At 59.5% G+C, this 19,711-nt stretch overlaps 1 protein-coding gene across 14 annotated transcripts in view; it reads left to right on the top strand.

The window, feature by feature from the left end:
• The window catches only part of SYNGAP1 (synaptic Ras GTPase activating protein 1), a 49,069-nt gene that overhangs the window by 9,433 nt on the left and 19,925 nt on the right, over nt 1-19,711 (top strand). For 8 of the 14 annotated variants that reach the window (XR_005592425.1, XM_039519064.1, XM_039519059.1 and 5 more), the window contains exons 4-5: nt 15,978-16,075; nt 16,510-16,631. Coding sequence is in view for 13 of the 14 variants with exons in the window: in XM_039519064.1 (XP_039374998.1) it covers nt 15,978-16,075; nt 16,510-16,631 (220 nt within the window). In the remaining variant the exon portion in view is untranslated. Of the gene's footprint in view, nt 1-7,065; nt 7,185-8,639; nt 8,750-9,574; nt 9,658-11,454; nt 11,559-15,977; nt 16,076-16,509; nt 16,632-19,711 lie in introns of those variants that run through there. The other 6 variants (XM_039519070.1, XM_039519062.1, XM_039519069.1 and 3 more) reach the window with 6 other exon arrangements.

Consider the following 19,711-nt stretch of genomic DNA (forward strand, 5'->3'; position numbering starts at 1 on the left):
CACAGAGACACGCACCCCAGAGTGCCTGCTCCCAATAGATTCTACAGCAAATATCACCTAGATCCCACAAAAACATTCACCTTGCAGTGCCCAGTTCCCAAGTGACCCCCCCACCCCCGGTGCCTGATCCTCTGAGATCTTACAGGTACACGTGCCTTGCAGTCTCCTGTCCCCACAAGATCCAACAGACACGTCCCTCATGAGCCCCACTAGAACCCACAGCCAACATGCTCTGTGGCATGTGATCCCAAAGACTCTCTCCCCTCTGCGTCTGGTGCCCAAGAGATTCCACGGAGACATGCCCTGCGGCACTTAATGACCCCAAGATCACACAGACACATGGCCCTACTTGATCCCACTGTGATGTGCTCTGACACTGAGCCCAACAGATCCCATAAGGGAACATTAATTCTCTGTAGATCCTAACGTGAAGCAGGCCCATAGTGCCTGAATCCCAGTAGTTCCCATTGTGAAACATGAGCCATAGCACCCGACCCCCAGGGAATCTCAGTGAAACATGCCTCCACAGTCCTCAGGCCTAGAAAATCCTGCAATTAAACCAATTTGGGGGGGGGGGGAATTCACTAGAAGATCTACCAGCAGACCCTTGGTAGATCCAGTAATTCAAACACTCCACAGCAGCTGATCCAAGCAGATCCTGTAGTGAGACACTCCTGGATTCTGGGAGGGGCATGAGGTCAGGTGCACTGGGTCCCTCTTTCCACAGTAAGGGCAGGGGCAAGTTGAATATGCAGCATCTCTTGGTCCCCACTGGGTGGAGCTCCTGCTCTCAGAACAAGACAGCTTTGAGATAGGGCAGTTGGGGGTGGGTGGATGGGGGGTTAGGTCTGTCTCCTCTGTACTCACTTTAACCCAGTGCCTCCATCTGGGTGAACCCACCCTTCCCTTGCCCCCAGGGTATGTTCCACTGGGCCTGTTTGCTTCCCCCAGAAAAACTGTCCCTGCATTTCCCACGCTGCAGGCTGTGAGTACCCATCCTAAACTCCCTGCCTGGAGTGGGAGATAGGGTGGGGTTGGAGAGGGGGAGCTCTGTATGGGGGAATGGGGTGCTGGGTGGCATTGACTGTGGGGAGGATTGGGGGGTCTTTCTATGAGGGTATTGGGAGGAGGTGGTGACTGGTGTGGGATGGAGTGGGGGGGTCTCTGTATGAGGGAACGGGTGCTGGCCAGGTTGTGGGGGATGGGGAACTCATGGCATGCAGGGATATGAGAGGGTGAGGTTGGCTGGTGTGGGGTGGGTTGGGATGTCTCTGTATGGGGAGGGAGGAAATGAGAGGTGTCTGTGTGGAGCGGAGTATGGAGGGGGATGCTGGCAGGTATGGGGGGATTGGGATCTCCACTCCCAGTTTCTGCAGCCTGCTACGTTCCAGTGGGTGTCCCTCCAGAAATGCTGTCTGGTGCCATGCCAAGGAGGCAAGAAGAACCATCCCATAATAAGCCGCTCAACTGAGTTGCAGCCACGCATGGGTGCTTGGCTACAGTTGCTAGGGGAACCCCTCTGGCAGAAATCCTGGCCTGCAGCGCTGTGAGATTCCCTGCCCCCAGGTGGTGCAGGCAGGCACCCAGCTGCCTGGTTCACTCCCAGAACCAGGGCCGGGCCCAGGCACCAGCCCAGCAAGCAGGTGCTTGGTGCGGTCAATGGAGAGGGGCGGCACGACTGTGGGTCCCTCACTCCCGCTCGGAGCGAAGGACCAGCCGCCGAAGACTGAAGCTGTGGCGGTAGAGCTGATTGCGATTGCGGCTTTTTTTTGCTGCTTGGGGTGGCAAAAACACTGGAGCCGGCCCTGGATAGAACCCAGGAGTCCAGGCTCCCAGCCCCCCTGTGCTAATCCTCTAGCCCCCACTCCCTTCCTAGAGCTGGGGATAGAACCCAGGAGTCCTGGCTCCCAGCCCCCCACCCCACCTCACCTCACCCCCAGTTCTAACCCACTAGATCCCACGGCCCTTCAGAGCAGTGTGAGTGGGGAGGGAATGTGGACGAGTCAGGCTGGTGTCCTGTGTCTGCCCCCCTGACTCCTCAGCTCCCCTCTCCCCTCCCCAGGCTCGCCCCCCCCCAAGCCCCGTATGCACTAATATACCCCCTCCCCCCTTTCCTCTCAGCATTTAAAAAAAGAAATTTGTCTCCCTGAGAAGTTGGCTTAAAAGGTTTCCATGGAAACCCCAAGGAGAGATGAAGGGAGGTGACGCAGCCTCGCTGCTGTGGGGATGAAACAGCCCCGGCACCCATCCTGTGTCTTGCAGCCCGGTGCCCCCCGGTGAGCCTCCCACGTGGCGCCGCGCAGCCCAGTGCGCTTGGCTGAGCCCCTCCTGGTGCCTCACAGCCCGGTGCCCCCAGTGCCCCGCACCCCCCGCGCCCCCGGCTGAGCCCTCCAGTGCCCCGCAGCACAGCACCCCCTGCTGAGCCCCTCAGCACCACGCAGCCTGGCACCTGCTGCACTCTCACTCTCTGCACCCCGGTACCCCCTGCTGAACTCTCCCAGTGCCCCACAGCCTGGTACCCCCTGCTGAGCCCCCACCCAAGCACCCCACAGCCTGGCGCCCCCTGCTAAGCCCCCAGGTGCCATGCAGCACAGCGCCCCCTATTACACATATCTCTCTCTCTCTCCCTCCCTCTTTCTGCAGCACTGCACTGGGATCAGCACTAACTGCCAGGGGAGAGCTCCCCCTGCTGAGTCCCCTATGCTATGCAGCACAGTGCCCCCTACTGAGTCCTCTGCCTCCCAGAGTACAGTGCTCCTGCCACAATCTGCGCCCCCCCCCCCCCTGCACACAGGGCCCCTAGTGCCGTGGTAGGATCAGCACTGACTGCCAGTGGAAAGTGCCCTCCCCCTCAGTTCCTTGCAGCATTGATGGGATCTCTCCCATCCAGCTTGTAACCCTGCTGATCATGGAACCCTCCAGAGCTCTAGGGCTGAGGCATCTGTGGCTGGCTTGGCCCGGATCTTTCCTTGGGGTGGCTCATCTCTGCCAATCTCCCCTCCATTCTCAAGGCTGTTTTTCCCCCTACTCCATTCCCTCAGTCAGCATGTCCCTGCAGGCCTGTCCTCCCCCCAGCATTCCCAGGCCCTGCTGCAGATGCCTGGGTCTCCTGCACACACCAGGGATGAGTATTGCTTGGAGCAGCCATGGAGCTGGGAATTGGTGGGTGAGAGGTAGGGAAGAAGTTAGGGTGAGGGCACAGGGGCAGGGATTTGGGTTCAGATGGAGGTTAGGGGTGAGTCATTGGCTATGGTAGGTATTACAGATGAGGGGTGAGGAGTTAGGGTTAAGGTTCAGGTGGGTAGGGGTAGGAGTTATGGGGTAAGAGTTGGGGTTAAGGTTTAAAAGCAGGGAGTTAATTTAGGGGTGAGGGTTCTGGACTACGGTAAGGGGTTGGGGGTGTGTGGGTTATCTGTACAAGTCTACACATTAGGGGTACAGATATGGGTAAGTTTGGGGGAAGGGTAAAGTTTAGGGCCCACTAGAGGTTTGGATCATGCTGTAACATCTCCTGAGTGGTTGCTAGTTAATTCAAGCAGATGAACATGATGGTGAATCCTGGTGAAGACGCTGAACACGTGTAACCTCCACCTCGTAGGGACTGCGACTGGGGGCAAATGTTCCTCTCCTGGAAGATCTTTGTGGAGTGTTCGCACTAAGGCCATGTCTATGTGGGTGAGGATGGGTGGGTGTTACCTCAGCTAATTTAGGAGCAGACAGTTGTAGCCTAGTTCTGGAAGAGTGTACACCAGCCAGTCCTAAGAATGTGTTTGCACAACAAAAAAGGTGTGTTCTTAACTCCAATTAGCTACACTGGGGTAAAATAGCAGTGAAAATATGGCACCTTGGCTTTTAACTTGGGTTCTCAGCGCAAGTTCAACCATGTCTCTCTGGCAGCTTTAACTCGAGCTGCTACACTACCTTAAAACCTGAGCTGCCACATCCACTGTTGTTCTAACCTGGGTTAGCTAATTTCAGAACACAGCTTTTTGCAGTGTCCCTGTTCCTGGTTACCTCTGCTTGCTAACACAGATTGAAACTGCACTAGGATTGTCACCTATATGGAAAAAAACCCTTGTCCCTAGTTTGTGTTTAAAGGCAGAGGCTTTTCCAAGATGTTGATTGTTAGCCAACACTTGCTCACATCCCCCCTCCTAGCCTGAGCTAGGTAGATGTTGAGCTAACTTGAATTAACAGTGCAGTTTTTCCAAGTGAAGATGCACCCAGGGCATGAGGATGTAGGGCTGACCATGCCTCACTCCAGCCAGCTAAAAAGTACCTGGGGCCTTGTCCCCACTAGGATCTTACAGTGAGAAAGCTTGATGTAAAACCACTACATGTGTAGTGAAGACATGGCCTAAATGGAGTGGATTTTACACTGGCTTTGTCTGCTTCTGTGGTTTTAAACCTGATTTATAGCAGTTTAGTTTGTGGTGCAAAACTAAACGGCTGTAGGCAGTTTGAAACTGCTCTTAGACCATCCCTGCACACAGCAGGCTGGGTCTCACTGAACCAGTTTAAAGTAGCCTGGTAGGGTTTCTGTGGGGCCTGAGGAGTTTGGAGTTGGGTTAAGGGGGGTCAGGGTGACAGGTTGAAGACGAGCTATAGGTTATGATTAAGGTTGAGGAGGTGGGATTATGGCTGGGGTGATAAATGGGAGAGTTATGGTTATGGTTTGTGGGTGGGATTGAATGGTTGGGTCAGGATTCAGACAGAAGGTTAGGGCATATGTGGGGTAGAGTCAAGGCAGGTGTGGGATCCCATTGGACTCACCCAGGGAACAGCTGGGATTTACCTCCTGCACCTCTCCCCCTTCTATCCACAGCTCTCCTGACAGCCCCCTTGTCACACTCACCCCCTCACCCTGCCCCCCAAGGCTCCCTGAACTTCCCCCTACTGCTGCTCCAGTCCTCCAGGTCACCCCCACCTCTTGCCCCACTGTGTGCTCACCCTGACTGTTCCCCATTGTCACTGCCTTCCTCTATGTTGTGCCCCTCATTTTCCCTGACCAGCTCCTGCCCTGCCTGCTGCACCCATGTTCCCTCCATAGACCCTGTCCAGCTCATGTCATGCTGCCCCCACCCCCAGTGCCATCTCCTGCCTGGTCCCCCTAAGCCACCCCCATCTTCCCTCCCCTGACTCCCTCCTCCAGCCCTCGGTGCTGTTCCTTCAGGCTGGTCCCCTAACACTTGGGGCCCCGGGCTGACGGCATAGCAGGTAGGGTGGAACGGGTGAGTTGGGCAGGGGTGTATTTGAACATGGGGTGGGGGGGTTGGTGGCTGTTGTCAATTGGGGGGTGGCTTCTTTGGGCCGCTGATAAGATGTGTGAGAGGCCCCACCTTGCCTCCTTTGAGGGAAGTGAATGGGGGGGTGAATGGGGGGAGGGTGAATGGGAGGGTGTAAGTGCAGGGGAAGGGGCTGCAGGTGTCTTTGGGGGTGGAGGGATGTTCTCTGAGGAGGATGGTTGCATGTGGTGATAGCAGTGGAGGAATATGAGCATGGGGGCAGATGCCTTCTGGGGGCAATATGAGCAGGGGCAGGTTTCTGTGGGGCTGCGTGTGTGTGGTCTCTTTATGGAGGGGATGTGGCAGGGGACGGAGGCCTGTGGAGGGCAACATGAGGGTGCGGGACAAGTCTTGTGATGGGTGACCGGAGGTGGGGGGGGGAACTATGAGCAGGGGGGACAGGTGCCGTCTGTGGGAGGGATGTGGGAGACAGGAGGGTGAGGGGGCAATGTGGGGAGCAGGTGCCCTCTCTGGGGGTGGGATATGAGCATGAGAGGACAAGTGTCTTGTGGTGGGAGCAGGAGGCCGGGGGCACTATGATTGTGGGGAGCAGGAGGCCAGTGGGGATGTGTGTGGGGCAGGACTCTGCAGGGGGCAGGAGGCCTGAGGGGCACTATGATCGTGGGGAGCAGGAGGCCAGTGGGGGATGTGTGTGGGGGCAGGACTCTGCGGGGGCAGGAGGCCTGAGGGGCACTATGATCGTGGGGAGCAGGAGGCCTGGGGATGCATGCAGGGTGGGACTCTCTGGGGGAACAGGCCTGGGGGCACTATGATCGCGGGGCAGGACTCTCTGCGGGGCTGGGGGCAGGAGGCCTATGGGGAAGCGTGTGGGGCGGGACTCTCCGTGGGGGGACATGGGGACACTATGCTGGGGGGGCAGGACTCTCCGTGAGGGGGTAGCAGGGGGGGAGGGAGGCCAGGGGGGCACTATGATCGCGGGGGGGGGCAGGAGGCCCGTGGGGGGGAAGCATGTGGGGGCGGGACTCTCCGTGGGGATACGGGGGCATTATGCTCGGGGGCAGGACTCTCAGTGAGGGGGTAGCAGGGGAGGGAGGCCGGGGGCACTATGATCGCGGGGGCAGGAGGCCCGGGGGAAGCGTGTGGGGCGGGACTCTCCGTGGGGACACGGGGACACTATGCTGGGGGCAGGACTCTCCGTGAGGGGGTAGCAGGGGAGGGAGGCCGGGGGACACTATGATCGCGGGGGGGAGGAGGCCCTGGGGAAGCGTGTGGGGCGGGACTCTGCAGGCAGGGGCAGGAGGCCTGAGGGGCACTATGATCGTGGGGGCAGGAGGCCTGGGGGGGATGCATGCAGGGGTGGGACTCTCTGGGGGGAACAGGCCTGGGGGGGCACTATGATCGCGGGGGGCAGGACTCTCTGCGGGGTTGGGGGCAGGAGGCCCGTGGGGGAAGCGTGTGGGGCAGGACTCTCCGTGGGGGGCAGGGGACACTATGCTGGGGGCAGGACTCTCCGTGAGGGGTAGCAGGGGAGGGAGGCCGGGGGCACTATGATCGCGGGGGCAGGAGGCCCGTGGGGAAGCGTGTGGGGCGGGACTCTCCGTGGGGATACGGGGGCATTATGCTGGGGGCAGGACTCTCCGCGCCGCCCCGCGGCCCCGCAGGGGTTAACCACGCGCCGGCACGAGGCGCGCGTTGCGCGCGGCGCGCTGGCCCCGGGTTGGCGGCGGGCGAGGAAACGGCAGCGCGTCTCCAGCAACCGCGCGGCGTGCGGGATGCTGGAGGCGAGCGCCGGCCCCGGAGCCGCCCAGCCGCGCGCGCCGCCGCCGCACCGGAGCCGCCGGGGCCCGGGCATGGGGCGCTAGGAGCGGGGCCCCGCACCGGCCGCGCGGGATCATGGGGCCGGGCCGCCGCGGGGCTGCCTAGGGGCGCCGGGCCCCGGTGAGCGGCGGGCGCGGGGGCGGCGGCGTGTGGGAGGCGGCAGCTGGGGCCGCGCGCGGCGCGTCCCTGCGGGGGGGGGGTGACTGTGTGTGTGTGTGTGTGTGCGCGTGCACCAGGTTGTGTGGGTGTGCTTGTGCAAGGGTGCGTGTGTCAGCGTGCATGTGTGCAAGGATGTGTGTGTCAGTGTCAGGCTGCAGCTTGTGTCGTTGTGTGTGTCAGGTTGTGTGTGCCCCTGCTGGTGGCAGTGTATGGGGAGAGGGCTGCAATTGTATCTGTGTGCAAGTGAGGGGATTGTGTCAGAGAGTGTGGCCAAGCTGCGTGTGTGCGCGGCCATGTCAGCATGTGCAAGATTGTGTAATTGTGGCTGTCAGTGTGTGCGTGTGTGACTGCCAGTCAGTGTGTGCTACTTTGTGTCTGTGGGCTTGTCCCTGTGTGTATAGGGTTCTCTGTGCTTGGGTCGGTGTGCTTGGAGGGTTGTGTGTTCAAGTACATGCTGGTGAGTGCATATTGGGTTGTGTGTGCATGCAAGCGTGTGACCATTTCAGTGTGTACGTAAAGGTTGTGTGTCTATGTGTCTCTCTCCCTGTGGGATGGTAAAATTGTGTCTGTCTCTGTATCTCTGAGTGGGTGTATGTAGGGTTGTGTACGATTGACTGTCAGTGTGATTATGTGTGTCTGCGTGTGTGATTGCATGTCAGTAGGGTTCTCTCAGCGTGTGACTCTTTCCCTGTGTGAGTGCACAAGTGTGTGCCTGTGTATTCTGGCTTGTTTCTCTTCCTCTGAGGATGTGGGGGTATGTGTGAGGCCCAGTCACCCCATTCATATCTCCTTTCTACTTCTGGCTTGCTGAAGTGGCCGCTCCTATAGCTGCTGTGTGTGTGTCCAGGACATATGTGCCTGAATATAATTGTATCTTGTGTGTATAGTGTTGTGTCTCTGTTAGTGTGTGTGTGTATGCATGTGAAAGAGAGTGTATACAGTTGTGAGTGTGCTTAGTTATGCCTCTGCTTGTGTGTCTGTGTGTAGAATGTATAGAGTTGTGGGTTGTGTCTCTGTGTGTGGTTCATACAGGGTTGCCTTTCTGCATGAGGGTGTGCACCTGTTTGTGGTTATGTGTCCATGTATAGGGTTATGGCTGCGGGGCGGGGTTGTGTGTGGTTGTGTATCTTGGGTGGGGGCTGGAGCAGCCCACATGTCCAGAGGTGGTGCAGCACTGCTAGCCATAGGGTGGGGTGTGCGGGGTTGTGGGTCCAATAGCAGCGCTGGCTGGGAGCCTGAGCTCTTCTCCAGGGCAGATGTGGATGAGGTCGCAAGGATAGCAGCTGATTTGGGCTGGGGGAGCCTGGACAGGCCATGCCAGGGGAGCCTGCAGGGGGGAGAGCTCCCCTGGAAAGCTAGGGGGAGGGATGCTCCTCCCTCATTGTCAGTGCTTGCCCTACTGTGCTGCAGGGAGTGAGGTGGGGGCAGGGCTCATAGGGGGGGCTCCCCATGGCAGGCAGTGCTGAGGGACATGCTCTGTTTCATCCTGGAGATTCCTTACAATTCCTGTTGCTTTTCTCTTTGGGGTGAGCTTTTGGTTACTGTTCCAGCTGTGTAGCTGTTCAGCATCTTTCCTGTCCCACACCAGAGTTGTCTGCCTTTTGAGGGATCACTGTATGCCCAGCCCCTGAACCCCACCCCATAGACAGCTGCATCCCCGTGCTGGGTATGGAGTCGGTAGCGGAATTGAGGAGGGAGGCTGTGGCTGTACTAGGCCGCAGGGTTCTGGGCTGCCAGGCTGGCTGGCGGGGATCCAGACTGGGCAGGATGGAGTGTGGCTGCCCAGCCCATGCTCTAGGGTGGGGCTGCCCTGTAGGGATGTCGGCACTTGTTGGGTGGGATTAGAGCTGCCTGCTGGGGGTCATAGGTGCTGGAAGAGAGTTTGGGGAGCATGGCTCGAAGAAGGGGAGCCCCGCCAGTGTGGCTAGCACTGCCCAATCCTGGCTTAGCTGGGAAATAGTTCCCCAGACCGTCCACTCACCCTCTGTAGGGTTCAGGGTTAGGTGTCCCAAGCTCTGCTGCAGTCTCAGGCAGCTTCACTGTTTGCGGGGTGGGGGGGGGGGTTGTCAGGCCAGCACGGGTCTGTAGTGTAACCTAGGGGAAGGGCTGAGGATGCCGTCCTCTGGGGTGTACCCTCCCTGCTGCCTCCCACCCCAATTCATCTCTGTGCCCTGCCTCCCATCATGTCCCCTGCCCCCTCTCGGGATTTTCTGTGTCTTCCCCACTGGGTGTCCCAAAGGCTGCTGAATGAGCCTCTGACCAGTGCTTGTGCTGTGCAGGGGCAGCGCTAAGATACCGTTTCCCCAGTTCACAGAGGCTTGTGCTCCTTAACTCTGCCCTTGCCTCGTTAGGGTGGTGAAGAGGGACGAGGAGCCCCGTGCAAAGCCAGCTGGAATCGGTCTCCTCTCCATGCAGCTATGCAGTGCTCTGGGGGGTGAGTGCTGGCCGAGGCTGTCTGTGGGGTGGCAGTGATGGGGATGCTGCCATCCCACAGGGGTGCTCCTTAAAGCCAGGATCCCAGGGGTCAGAGGGAAGATGAGGAGGGACGTGCCTGGTCTGGTATGGGTGAGCAGGTTTTACCTTGTCACGCTTGTCTCCATTCTGAGGTTATGGGAAGCCCTATCTCTGCATGGGGGGTGGGGGGAGCACGCAGAAGTTTAGGGTGCACTGGATGGGGTGGCAGAGCGAAGGGAAGCTAGGGGTCTGGAAAGAGGGGCAAGGCTCTAGGCTGGAAAATATTCCCCTCGCCTCCCCATCCTGCTACTAGCTTCATGTGGATGGATCAGACCAGGGAGTAATGGGACTGAAGGGTCAGATTTCACTGGTGTTGGGGTGGCTGGACAGCTGGGAATGACAGTAGTGGCAGAGGGGCTGGAGTGCTGTGCAGGTAGATGGTGTGAGGGAGGGGTGGCAGAAGGGATGGATGGATACAGAGGTGTGTGTGGGGATGGATGGATAGAAGGGTGAAACCAGACACAGATACAGAGATCATATTGACAGGTGTATAGGGTGGTGAGGGATAGAAAGTTGGCTGGATTTGAAGGACTAGGTAGATGTGTGTGAAGGAGAGTGCATGGTGACGGATGAAGGGGTGTGCATGGAGATAGATGGTGTTGGAGGAGTGTATAGGGATGAATGAACGGATAGGTCAGGGGTGGCCAACCTGAGCCTGAGAAGGAGCCAGAATTAACCAATGTACATTGCCAAAGAGACACAGTAGTACTTCAGCAGCTCCCGCTCCCAGCGCCTCCCACCCACCGGAAGCCCTGCCGCAGCACCTCCCCATCCCTTCCTGGACCTCCCAATTAGCTGTTTCATCGCATGCAGGAGGCTCGGGGCGGGGGAGGAATGAGGGCACAGCAGGCTCAGGGGAGGGGGTGGGAAGGGGTGGAGTGGGGGCAGGGCCGGTGGCAGAGCCAGGGGTTGAGCAGTGAGCACCCCCGACACACTGGAAAGGTGGCACCTGTAGCTCCAGCCCCAGAGTCGGTGACTATACAAGGAGCCTCATATTAACTTCTGAAGAGCCGCATGTGGCTCCGGAGCCACAGGTTGGCCACCCCTGGGATAGGTAGATGTGTGTGAAGGAGAGTGCATGGTGCTGAATGGAGGGTTGTGCATGGAGGTAGATGGTGTTGGAGGGGTGTATGGGGATGAATGGATAGAACGGATAGGAAGATGTGTGTGAAGGAGAGTGCATGGTGACGGATGGAGGGTTGTGCATGGAGATAGATGGTGTTGGAAGGGTGTACGGGGATGAATGAACGGATAGGTAGATGGGTGTGAAGACAAGTGCATGGTGAAGGATAGAGAGTGTGCATGGAGATAGATGGTGTTGGAGGGATGAATGGATAGAATGGTGCATATAAGGATGGATGGATGTTGTGGAAGGATGAGTGCTTAGGTCAGTGGCTTGGCATGTATGTGTGGAGAACAGGAAGTATGATGATGAACAGACATTTCCCGAGGGATGATGGACAATCAGGGCTCTAGCTATGTCTTTGCTAGACAGATGGATATATATGGTGTGTTTGGAGGAGTGGATGGTTGATCTGTCCAGGGATGGACAGAGCGTGAGCCATCTCTGGGGATGGATGTGGGGGGATTTCGGTCTCTGGGGGCAGGAGGGTCCTTGGTGGTAGTGTTATGGGAGGTGAAGGGTTAACTGGAGTGAGTGTCTCTTTGACGCTAATTGTTTCCCTTTGGTTCTCATTCTGCTCACATGCTCCCACAGCCTCCCAGCCTGCTTCTCCATCAATCGCCTGTCACTCTGTCAGGGCCGCTTCCTGACGGACACGCTCCGGTGCCGGCTTGGCTCCCTCCCAGAATACTGACCTAGTAAGGAGTGGGGGGCTAGGTCACAGAGCACCAGGAAAACATGCTTAGACAAAAATATTGTTGAGTTAGCACTAGAAGACGTACCATCTCCCTCCCACAGTCCTGCTGATGTCTCACAGCCCTGACAAGGGGGTCCTCCCACCCCATAGCCAGTGCCCCTTAATCCTGACCCGCAGCCCCCAGCTTGCCCAGCAAGGATCCCGTCTGTTCTGCCCGTATCCCTCAATCCTGACCCCCAGCCTGGGCCCCTCTGCTCTGCCCACATCCCTCAATCCCGACCTGCTGTCCCAGCCTGGGTCCCCTCCACTCTGCCCATGTCCTCAATCCCGACCCAGCCCCCTGCTGCCCCAGCCTGGGCGCTCTCCGCTCTGCCCACATCCTTCAATCCTGACCCACAGCCCCCTGCTGCCCCAGCCTGGGCCCCCTCTGCTCTGCTCGTATCCCTCAATCCCGACCCAGCCACCTGCTGCCGCATCCTGGGTCCCCTCCACTCTGCCCATGTCCTCAATCCCGACCCGCAGCCACCTGCTGCCCCAGCCTGGGCCCCCTCTGCTCTGCTCGTATCCCTCAATCCCGACCCGCAGCCACCTGCTGCCGCATCCTGGGTCCCCTCCACTCTGCCCATGTCCCTCAATCCCGACCCGCAGCCACCTGCTGTCCCAGCCTGGGCCCCCTCTGCTCTGCTCATGTCCCTCAATCCCGATCCAGCCACTTGCTGTCCCAGCCTGGGCCCCCTCCACTCTGCCCATGTCCTCAATCCCGACCCGCAGCCACCTGCTGCCCCAGCCTGAGCGCCCTCCGCTCTGCCCACATCCCTCAATCCTGACCCACAGCCCCTGCTGTCCCAGCCCTGCCGATGCCCCTCAGTTCGATCCCACATCCTCCCCACACCTTTTTAGTTTATTTTAAGAGGCAGCTACAAAAGCTCTGCAGCATTTGATGGCTACAAAGGGCTCTTGGGGCTTCAGGTTTGAGGCGAGTCAGGCATGAGGAATGTGTGTGCGTTGGTGACCCCGATGTCAGCAGCCACCCTGCTCCATGCCTGGATCAATCGCTTGCATGAGTCACTGAGCAGGGAAAGTAGGACGCGGGCAACTCCTGGCATGATTGTCCCCCGACTGGGGGTGGGCAGCCCCTGCACTAGGATCAGGGCGCTGGGCTGTGGGAAGATGCCAGCCACACACACAGCAAGGGCCCCAGTCCTGATGCTGTGGGAGGAGGGACAGCTCTCCCCAGGGGGAGACACACTGAAATCAGCTGGGGACCCTGATAGCCCCCAGTGTTCCTGTCCCCAAAATCAGGCAGAGATGGAGTTAATGCACACCTAGGAGTCAGGACTCATGGGTTCTCTCCCAGGCATTGGTGTGTGATCCTCTCTATCTCTCTTAGGGACTGACCTGCCCCCTATTACCTCGCAATCCAGAATGGATTGATCCCAACACTCCCTGTGTGGCAGGGCAGGGCCATTACGGGTGTGACACAGATAGGGACTGAGGCTTAGTGACCGGCCCAGGGTCACACAGGCAGTCTGTGGCAGAGCCGGAAACTGAACCCAGGGCTCCACAGTCCTAGACTCGTGTCTGGTGTCAGATATTCTCTCCCATCCCTGGGCAGTGGGGTTGCCTGTGTGTCCTAGCCCTGGGGAATTCGCTGCCTGGCAGGACCCAGATAATGGGTGAGCAACTGCGCAACTTTACTCTGCAAAGTTGGTAAAACTTGTCACTAGTGACAGCTGTGTCTAAGGGACCTGTTGGCCCCGGTCCTCGCAGGCCCCTCCTGGACTCTGATTTCCTCCTGGCATCCCAGCCAAATCCCCCATGCCCCACCCTAGACATGGCTGCATCTCAGCACCATGCAAGGGATCCCTGTATAAACAGAACCTAGGCCCCACCCCAGAGGCAGCTGCATCTTAGCACTGGGTGAGGGATCCCTGTATAAACAGCACCCAGGTCCCACCCCAGAGGCGGCTGCATCTTAGCACTGGGTGAGGGATCCCTGTATAAATATCCCCCGCGCCCCACCCCAGAGGCGGCTGCATCTCACCACTGGGCAAGGGATCCTACTATATTGGCTGTGTAGAGTTTCTGGGGAACAGCTGCATCCCCCTCCGAGTGCTGCTACCACTCCCTGTTAATGAGGCATCATGGATGGGAAATGGCAGGGTGTTTTCCATGGAGACCTGCTGGGGGGAGGAGCAGGCTCTGGCTGGGCTGCGTGTAACCAAGGGCCTTTCACAGCAAAGGCAGAGGGGCTGGGGGAGCCGGAGCGGGGGAGGCTGCATTGAGCTGGCACAGCTGGCGTGTTCCCAGCTCCCAGTTGAACCCTTTCAGCCCGAGGGGAGCCCTTTACTAACAGCATGTGAGGCTACTCCTCTGCCCCCACAAATGCGGCCACCTCTGGGGCAGAGCATGTCAGCCAGGAAACTGCCACATAGTAACACTGCAGAGGACAGCCGATCCTGCTCCAGGGGAGGCAGAACTAGTTCACCTGTGCACTGAACCGAGACTGGGAGGAAATGACCCACTACCCAGCTCCCTGCAGTCCAGCCCCTAGCACCGCCCTGGGGCAATGGGGAGCCCTGACTGCCTGGGCAGAGCCCCCTGCTGCCCCCGCCCTGCTCCCTGCAGCACAGGCCCATAGTGCTGCTGTGAGGCCAGCACTAACTGAGAGGCTCGAGTGACCCCTGATGAATCACCTCAACCCCCAACACCTCCACTGAGCCCCCCGCCCATGGGATCATAACCCCACTGAGACCTCCCACCCATGGGTGCATATCCTCAAGACCCCACTGACCTCCCCACCTAAAGGATCATACCTCAAACACCCTCACTGAGCCCCCTACCCATGGGATCATACCCCCAACATTCCCACTGAGCCCCCCACCCATGGTGCATACCCCCAACACTCCCACTAAGCCACACACACGGGTGCATATCCCCACTGAGCCCACCACCCATAGGTGCATACCTCCAACACCTTCACTGAGCCTCCCTGAGAGTATACCCCCCCCAACAAACATGCCCAGCCCCTCCGGATTACACACCAACCATGAGAGCCTCCAGCCTGGGAATCATATGCTTGCCCTGACTCTCACCCCTGCCAATATGCCCTGATGCAATTCTGCCGTCTCTCATGCCCCCTGCTCTCCCGGCTTCCCCGCCTGAGTATTAATGAGCTGACCTGTCCCACTCTCATTACTGCAGTACTGGGGGAAGCGGGGAGCCTCGGCCCCTGGGCAGCAGCTGCTGGGGCTGAGGACAGGTTGTGTGGAGTCTGGCCCAGGGATGAAGCCAGCTGGCCTGACCAGAACTAGGCTGAGTCCCCTCAAACTTGTAACACGTAGTGGGGAGCAGGCAGGGGTGGTGCTCGCACCCAGCTGACAGAGGTGAAAGGGGGCAGGTTCAGGGTGTTTTATCTGCTCCTCTAATAGGTTACAGCGGTGGGGTGTCAGGCCTGCAGGATTCTATCCCTTGCTCTGGGAGGGCAGTGTGGGGGCTGGGAAGCATGTTGGGGGTGTCTGTGCACATTAGGGGGGTCACAGTGCCGGTATCTGTGTGGCACAAGTAAAGTTGGGGCACTGGGCTGTCTCTGTCTCCGCATGGTGCTTGTGATCCTCCGCATACCAGGAGACTCCTGCACCTTCATCAGCGATGAAGTGGCCACAGATACTGAGCGGAATTGGGGGGCTCCCCAACTTCCCACCAGTGCCTGCTTCCTTGAGTGTGGGGGGTGGAGCCCTAGCTGAACTCCCATCACCACCCCTGGGGAGGCGCCCCGTTCTCTGGTGACCTCATACAAGAGGGGAAGCCGCATGCAGCTATAGAGCATGGAGAGAACCCAGGCACCTTGATTCCCAGTCTCACCCGCCCCATCCCCCGAATGCAGGAGGCCTGGCTGCCAGACTCCCATATGGATGGGGGGTGTCTCTGCTTTGATGCTGGCAGAAGATGTGCTGCCCCCAGCTATCACATGCAGCTTGTTCCCAATATCTGGGTTTCCAAGGCTGCAGGGTGGGCTCATCCTCTCCCCCAGTCAGTCCCCCTCATTGGGGCTGGATTAGAGCCGATGACCCCTAGAGGGGACAGGCCCCGTGCCCCATGGCCCACCCCCTGAGCCAGTCAGTTCCCTCCCCTGGGGCCAGATAGGAGCCAGCACTCCCTAGAGAGGAAAGGCCCCGTGCCCCATTCCCCACCACCTGAGCCAGCCAGTTCCCTGCCCTGAGGCTGGATCAGAGCTGCCATGGCCTGCAGGGCAGAGTCCTTGAGCTGGTTGTAGTGCTGAGTAGGATGGTGGGGTTCCCTTCAGGGTCTTGGTTGTTACTCTTGCAGGGTGGGCAGGGCTGGGGCACCCCGTGGTGGAATTCTGACCCCACCCCCTCCCCCCCAGTAACCAGATCTCTCCCCCACACTCTGTTTTCAGAACACCACGTGAGCCGCTCCCGGAGGAAGAGCGTCCCTGCAGGGAAGCAATACAGCATCAACATGGACGCGCCCCCGGCACCCCCATTCCGGCCCTCGGTGAGAGACCTCCCCTGCCCTGACACACATGGAGACGCGCAGTCACCCTCACACTGACACATGGGTCTAGACTCACACGGGCACTTCTACTCATTGATTCACACCCCCCAGACTCTCACTCACTGACAGAAGGACTGACGCTCAGAGGCTCTCACAGGCGCACACGCACGCGCGTGCACATACACACACGTTCATGCTCACTGCCCCCCACGTGCGTGGGTTCTCTGAGAGGGTAGTGGAGTTAAGTGGTTAGAGCAGGGGAGCTCTCACTCTCCTCCCAGAGCCGGGGATAGAACCCCTGAGTCCTGGCTCCCACTCCACCCCCCCAAACCCACTAGCTCCCACTCCCTTCCCAGAGTTGGCACTAAAACCCAGGAGTCCTGGCTCCCTCAGTGCCGCCTCACCATCTCACTCTGTCTGTCCCCTACCCACAGCAGGGCTTCCTGAGCCGGCGTTTGAAGAGCTCCATCAAACGGACAAAGAGCCAGCCTAAACTGGACCGGACCAGCAGTTTCCGCCAGATCCTGCCACGGTTCCGGAGTGCTGACCATGACAGGTGAGAGAGCCCCTCCTGTCCATATCCCACCTCATGGCAGTGCTGCAGAGAGCAGCGTGGGGCTCCAAGGCGCAGACTCTGCCCACGCTGCCAGGGATCACTACCCTGGTCAGGGCCCCCAGGCACACACAAGGTCAACTGTCTCTTCCTTCTCCATGGAAACGGCTGCCCCACACCAGAGGCAGTTGCATCTCGAGGGATCCCTGTCTTAACAGCCCCTGCAACCCACCTCGACAGTAGACATGTCAGTAATGACGGGCAGGCACCTATGGGGCTTCATTGATAAAACTTTGTTACGACCTCACGTGACAGGAGGAGGTTGCATGGGGGGGATTGTCCCCTCCAGTCCGTTCTCTGCCAGGGGCTGTGCCCTGTCACACTTCCTGCATCTGGAGTTGCTGGTGTCGCTTTCAGAGGTGTACTCTCCATTTGGGGGTTATGCAGGACTGGGAAAGGGGGAGTTGGGGGGAGGGAAGAGAGGAGGGGGCATCATGGATGGGCGGCAGCCAGTGATAGGAAGGAAGCTGGGGGAAGTAGAGGGAGGAGGAGGGCAAGGAGGAAAGAGAGCAGTGGGAGGCAACTGGGCGTGGGGGCGGCCTGTGGTGGGGTGGTTATGGGGTAGCAGAGGGGAAAGAGGCAACCAGTGGAGGGAATGGTGAGGGGAGTGGTTGAGGGAGGTAACCAGTTGGGAGGAATTGGGGGAAGCAGCCAGTGGGGAGCAGGAAAGGGAGATAGCCAGTAGGGGATGAGGGGTGGGGGAGGCAGCTGGTGTGAGGGGGGGCGGGAATGGGGGTGGGGGGAGGCAGCCAGCTGGGGAAGTGGGGCTGGCAGGCGGAAGTGGTGCTGCTGGGTGCCGGGAGCTGTTTATAGCCGGAGATGGTGGGTGGGAGCCAGGAGCAGAAGCCGGATCCGGCTTGGCAGAGATCCCAGCCCTGGCCCGACTGGTCCTCTCTGTCTCCCTGGCTGCTGGAGCCTGCCCCCCCCATGCCAGCCCAAGTCCCTGCCCCACCCGGTGAGTCCTCGCTGGCCCAGTGGGGAGAGCAGGGAGCAGGGAAGGCACAAGCAGGGGGCACAGACACCTGCCCGAGTGGGTGTGGGGACATGGGGGGGCCCCAGCAGGGGCGGCTCTAGGATTTCCACTGCCCCAAGCAGGGCGGCACGCCGTGGGGGGCGCTCTGGCGGTCACCGGTCCCGCGGCCCCGGTGGACCTCCTGCAGACGCGCCTGCGGATGCTCCACCGGAGCCGTGGGACCAGCGGACCCTCCGCAGGCATGCCTGCGGGAGGTCCACCGGAGCCGCCTGCCACCCTCCCGCGGGACGCCACCCCAAGCTCGCGCTTGGCGCGCTGGGGTCTGGAGCCAGCCCTGGGCCCCAGGTGCATGTGTATGTGGTGCATGCATGTCAGTGTGTGTGCATTTGTGACGTGTGTGTGCGTGCGCGCATGTGAGAGGTTAAAGCCATGCCAAACTTTTGCTGTATGAGGAGCTTAGTAACTCAGGATTGTGAGACTTTCATGTCAGGATCCAGCAAGATTGACCACAGGGGTGGGGTGGGAAGAAAGTTAACCCCCCCAACACACACACGCACACGCACACTCACGCACACATGCATGTGCACACGCTCACGCACACAGGCACACACCTGTGCACACACGTGCACACACACACACAGGCGCACATGCACATATACACACACACTCATGCACACAGGCACACACCTGCATGCGCGCGCACACACACACACAGGCACACATGCATGTATATACACACACGCACACAGGCACACACCTGCACGCACACACACAGAGGCACACATGCATGTATACACACACACTCATGCACACAGGCACACACCTGCGCGTGCACACACACAGGCACACATGCATGTATACACACACACTTATGCACACATGCGCACACACACAGGCACACACCTGCACACACACACACAGGCACACATGCACGTATGCACACAGGCACACACCTCCGCGCACGCGCACACACACACAGGTGCACATGCATGTATACACACACACTCATGCACTCCTAAATGCTGGTTTGTAGAAGCTCTGCTCTAGGCATTAGCTGGGGCAAGTCTCTGGCCTGCACAATAGCGGGGCTGGGGGCAGGGGCAGACGTCACTATATGATCACGATGGTCCCTTCTGGTCGTAGAACTTCTGCATCTTCCACGGCCGGGCGCAGCCCAAGCATGGCTGGCTGGGGACAAACCAAGGTGGGAGGGTTCCAGAGAAAGGAAGTGGGGTGGGGGCTGCTCTGCCTGTGCCCCAGTGCAGCACTCGGGGTGTGGGGGGCACTCCCTTCAGCGTCAGGGCTGGCCCCAGTTGGGGATGCTGTGCTCCAAGGCGGGGAAGGGCTCCAGTGTCCTGGCACATTCGGGCACCAAGGAGTCCCTGGAGCCTCACTGGGGTATTGCTTGGGTACAAGGTTCTCCTGCCCATCCGGTTTCACACTCCTATCCTGTTTCTATAGTCCCCTCACCCCAGCCCAGAGGTGGCTGCATCTCAGTATTTGTGTGACGTATAACGTCTATAGGGCTGTGCAGGCTCTCTGTGTATAGGAGGGGCAGGCATGTGGATGGAGGCTGTATGGAGGCAAACTGGGGAGTGCCTGTGATCTGCCCCCCATTTGTAGACACAGCTGGGAGGAGTTCAGCTGTCTTGGTATCTGGACTCCTGGCTCCCCACCAGGTTTGGGATCCCCCACCCCTATCCTGTCCCCGTAGCCCAGTTGCCTCCCCTCTGGCCCTCCCCCAGTGTCCTCAGCAGCCCCTCAACTCTGCTCGGGCTCCCCATTCACATCCCCTGCCCCCTCCCCAGCCTGGGCTTCCTCCTTTCCTATGTCTCTGGCTCTTCTCCCCTCAGCCTGGGCTTCCCCCTCCTTGTATTCCCTGCCTGCCCCCCAGGCTCCCCCAGTTCAAACTGGGTTTCCCCCCTTTCCTGTTCCCCGTCTGGGTTCCCCCGCGCCTGCTCCAGGGCTCCCCTCCACGGGCCCCTGCTCTGCCTGGCACCCCAGGCCCACTGCCGACACATCCCTGCCTGGCCGGGTGAGTATTTTTAGC

Source organism: Mauremys reevesii, unplaced genomic scaffold (genome assembly GCF_016161935.1).
Source record: "Mauremys reevesii isolate NIE-2019 unplaced genomic scaffold, ASM1616193v1 Contig82, whole genome shotgun sequence".
NCBI classification, from domain to species: Eukaryota; Metazoa; Chordata; order Testudines; family Geoemydidae; genus Mauremys; species Mauremys reevesii.